The 4,699-nt window shown below is 32.7% G+C and overlaps 1 protein-coding gene across 1 annotated transcript in view; it reads left to right on the top strand.

The window, feature by feature from the left end:
* The window catches only part of LOC108910525 (acidic mammalian chitinase), a 21,264-nt gene that overhangs the window by 1,997 nt on the left and 14,568 nt on the right, over nucleotides 1-4,699 (top strand). The window contains exon 3 of the mRNA XM_018715145.1: nucleotides 1,182-1,402. Coding sequence (XP_018570661.1) covers nucleotides 1,182-1,402 — 221 coding nt within the window. The remainder of the gene's footprint in view (nucleotides 1-1,181; nucleotides 1,403-4,699) is intronic.

Genomic DNA, 4,699 nt, shown 5'->3' with positions numbered 1-4,699 from the left:
GAAGTGCAACTTGTAGTTCATCAAACATCCCAGATCTTGAAAGTCTTTTATCATTTTTGATACAATTTCTTCATATTTAGGACTCTTGTTATTTTCTAAAAAATTTGTCGCTACAGCTTTGTAGTGATGAATGTTAACAACTAGCAATACTGACACAACTTTTATGCACGCCGTGACAGCGTGCATAAAAGCTTAAATGAAATGTAAAAAACGAATTATAACTGGACTAATTTGATTAAAAAAATAATAAGTTCAAACTGATATTCTGAACACATGCTATTGCCTCTAGAACCTGACTCCTACTTGCAATTACACTGTTTATAAAGGGTTAACATTACATGCATTCATATATTTTAAACAATGGTACGGTTTGCTGTGTACAACATACATATAATTATTTTTTTTTAAAGAAAGGGGAATGAAAAATTAAAATTTTAAATGCCTAATGAACTTGTCATTGCTATTTATACCGAATTTTTACTAGGAAATGGACACCTTACAAAATGTGTACCAAAAACCAAGTTGATATTTGTAACAAATATATGTATATCAAATGTATTAGATGGTCTTGGTGTTTGCCGTATTTAATAAAACATTCATTTGGAATATTTCTTGCACAGAAACTGCCATATTTCGCTTGAACACATCATAGTGCACTAAAAATACTAAATAAACTTAAAGATACTTAAAACGAAAACAACGTCCGTCAAAATAACATATAGACATCAGCGACAACCCAACGCAAGAAACAATATTATGCATTACTCAATAAAAAAGATTATTATTTAAATTATTTAGTTTAATATGAAACAATATAAAAGTAGATACCTATCAGTTTTTCAAAAACAACATGAATGCAAAGAACTAATAGGAAGTCACAAATAAATAACATGTCGTTTCCACAGTCTATTTGGTACCAACCAATCCTTAGAAATAAGATATTTTATCCATTCTTCTCCGCGCTTGTCTTTAGAAAATTCTCTTCTAAAATACAGACGAGGCACGTTATTACTTTTTGTAATTACTATTGCCAAATGATAAACAGTTATACCAATTTTTACAAAATGCTTCTACTGTAGTAGCAATCTCATAATGTAATTTAATATAAAAGAAAGAAATCCTTTAGAAGCTCCATTTTAAGCAGTGTACAATATAATAATAACGTTTCTTTTGTCCAACAGGGTTGTACAAAAGAGTAACTGACCTGAAACAAAAAAACCCCAACCTTAAAGTACTGCTAAGCGTAGGCGGTGGCTCTGATGGAGTTGCAGAACTCTTCGCCGGAATGGCTGTTGATGCAGCTAAGAGAGGTGCCTTCATTGGAAGCGCTTCCTACTTCATATCTACTTATAACTTCGATGGGTTAGATATTGATTGGGAATATCCCAATGAAGCTGACCGAGTAAGTAAATACAATAGTAATTAAAAATGGATACCTGTTAGTTGGTAAGATAACATCATTCTCTTCTTCAGAGGAAATTTTGAAACCGGGAATTAAGTCCTCTGTCCGACATTTATATTTGCTATGTGTAGGTACCGATCTACGTCATTCTGTGTATAGTTCCGGTATTTAATTTACTTTTTACTTATGAGCGGTTTCTAAACTCGAGATAATTCAAAACTCTCGTCTCGATTGGAATTATATTGATTTTTCTTATTTACCACAATATTTTTTCTATCTTATTAGAATTTTGGAAGTCTATTGAATGTGCCGTATTTTCCATGTGTTCCGCAACTGCTCATTTCTGTACAATAATATTTAAGGACTTAAAGAATTAGTGTTCTTTTAATCTCTGGATAACGTCTCCCAATTTGTCCGTTGTATATTTCGCAACGTACACACGTACAACGTCGTATACGTACACATATACATACAGGGTGTCCGGTAACTACGAGGAAAAAATGAAAGTTTATATAGAGTAGGTCAAACGAGTGCTAGTACTTCATATAAACTTTTTACCTAGGTGCCATTGTTGAGGAGTTATTGTCACTCAAAGTAAGAAGTTGAAAAATGAATATTGCCTATAATTTCTAAAGGGTTATTTTGATTAACTTGAAATTTGGGGGATCAAAGCAACTCATTCAAATGTATCTTTGTACATTTAAAATTGAATCAAATATTTTTTATTATACAAAGACGGTCGAAATTATGTTCTAAAATGTACACAACTTTGACAGAGCTGTCAAATTTGACATTACGCCCTCGCAGGCAGATAGCCCTGTTACTTTTCTACAAGAAAGGTATACTTCATGACTTATGGAAAAAAGGTTGTCAAGATAATTAAATTTTTGTATTTTGCGTATAGCCACAACCGGGGACACAACGCAATAGAAAAAAGTTAAGAATGAAACATATGGATTAAAAGAGGTTACTTCAGTAAATGCTCGATAGGTCCTCCATCTAGTCCTTATTCTTTTAAGATTATTTTGTTGCACTCTAAATTGCATTTGTGGATTCTGTTTAATTTCATTACAATGATGTTCTATTCTTGCCATCAACTCTTCTCTTGTATAAACCGGAGTTGAATACACCAATTCTTTTAGGTAACCCCACAAGAAGAAGTCAAGGGGGTTAAGATCTGGTGACCTAGGTGCCCATAAGTGTGGTCCGCCTCGCCCAATCTACCCATCACCAAATGTTGCGTTGAGGTAATTTCTAACTTCACGACTGAAGTGCATGAAATACATCTCCTGTCTTGTTTGCAATGGCACATTTGCTAGTAGTAGATTTAGATCATGTTGTAAAAAATTCAAATATCGGGCACCGTTTAGTCTAGTCTAGTCCGGTAAGAAAAAGGGGCCTATTAATTGGTTATCGATTATTCCTGCCCATACATTAACTATGAATCTTTGCTGGTGTTTGTCTTGAATGGCTAAATAAGAGTTTTATGGGCACCTAGGTCANTATTCAAGTGTCTGAAAAAAATTGACAAATAAACTAGCATTTTTTGCAATTTTTTAAATGATTTTTCCGATTTTTGCAACAACAATAATTATTTTTTCGGATTGCAAACTAACTCTATCTTGTTCAAAATCTAATTACAAAACTTTTTTTCCTCTTCCATTTTTGTCTAAAATGAATAGTTGCTAAGTTGTCGACGAGAAATCCAAGAAAAAAATGACTTTTTTTGTTATTTTTTTATACTTTTTTGTAATAACAATTAAGCCCACGTTTTTTTTATTTGCATAGAAAAATTATCATTTCTGATGTTATTTAGAAGCCGTTAAAGCAAAAATCTCCGATCATGTGCGTTTTACCCAAGTACACCCTTTGTAAGACAGATACCGCCTGGACTATGTTGCAGAATTCTGTATCCATCTTTTTATTCACCCATCCGTTTATGAATTCATACATCTTTCTATCCAGTCGTTCATGCATGAATACGCATATTTATTCATCCACCTGTACCATCTATAAAACCCACCCATCCATCCATCTATCCATCTACTTTGTACTGAGAGATGAGATAACAGCCTAGAAGATTGAGAATGCGATAAAACTTGTAGAATACTCTACTTTCTAAACAAAAGAAAACGATTTGTTGCTATAACGTGTTCTCTTTTCTTCAAAGGATCTATGTAAAGGGTTACACTTTCGTTTAGTCCCTCTATTTTTCGTTTCTCTTTTTAACAACCAACAAAAATCGGCCATCATGTTTTCATCCCATCTTCCTTGATATCGCTGTTTTGTAACTTTCCTATCCTGATTAAATCGTTCGCCTTGTTCTTCGCTATAATCTCCAAGATTTTCAGGAAACCAATCCAGATGTGAATGAAGGAAGTGCAACTTGTAGTTCATCAAACATCCCAGATCTTGAAAGTCTTTTATCATTTTTGATACAATTTCTTCATATTTAGGACTCTTGTTATTTTCTAAAAAATTTGTCGCTACAGCTTTGTAGTGATGAATGTTAACAACTAGCAATACTGACACAACTTTTATGCACGCCGTGACAGCGTGCATAAAAGCTTAAATGAAATGTAAAAAACGAATTATAACTGGACTAATTTGATTAAAAAAATAATAAGTTCAAACTGATATTCTGAACACATGCTATTGCCTCTAGAACCTGACTCCTACTTACAATTACACTGTTTATACAGGGTTAATATTACATACATTCATATATTTTAAACAATGGTACTGTTTGCTGTGAACAACATACATATAATTAAATTTTTTTTTAAAGAAAGAGAATGAAAAAGTAAAATTTGAAATGCCTAATGAACTTGTCATTGCTATTTATACCGAATTTTTACTAGGAAATGGACACCTTACAAAATGTGTACCAAAAACCAAGTTTGTATAACTTTTCTTAAGATGTCTTACTTGATATTTGTAACAAATATATGTATATCAAATGTGTTAAATGGTCTTGGTGTTTGCCGTATTTAATAAAACATTCATTTGGAATATTTCTTGCACAGAAACTGCCATATTTCGCTTGAACACTAAAAATACTAAATAAACTTAAAGATACTTAAAACGAAAACAACGTCCATGAAAATAACATATACAGGGTAGGAAAGTACCGATGGTCTATCTGAAGTTACGTCTTATTTGTGGAAGGGCAAAATGGGCGTTGACTATTAGACGCCTTCATTATAGCCATCCTTGTCTATCACATGGATTTCTATGGCTTACTTTATCGCTCTCACGTAACTTCTGATAGACCATCGGTACTTTCCTACACTGTAT

Source organism: Anoplophora glabripennis, unplaced genomic scaffold, assembly GCF_000390285.2.
Source record: "Anoplophora glabripennis isolate ALB-LARVAE unplaced genomic scaffold, Agla_2.0 scaffold520, whole genome shotgun sequence".
NCBI lineage: Eukaryota > Metazoa > Arthropoda > Insecta > Coleoptera > Cerambycidae > Anoplophora > Anoplophora glabripennis.
This window is presented reverse-complemented; position numbering and strand designations above follow the sequence as displayed.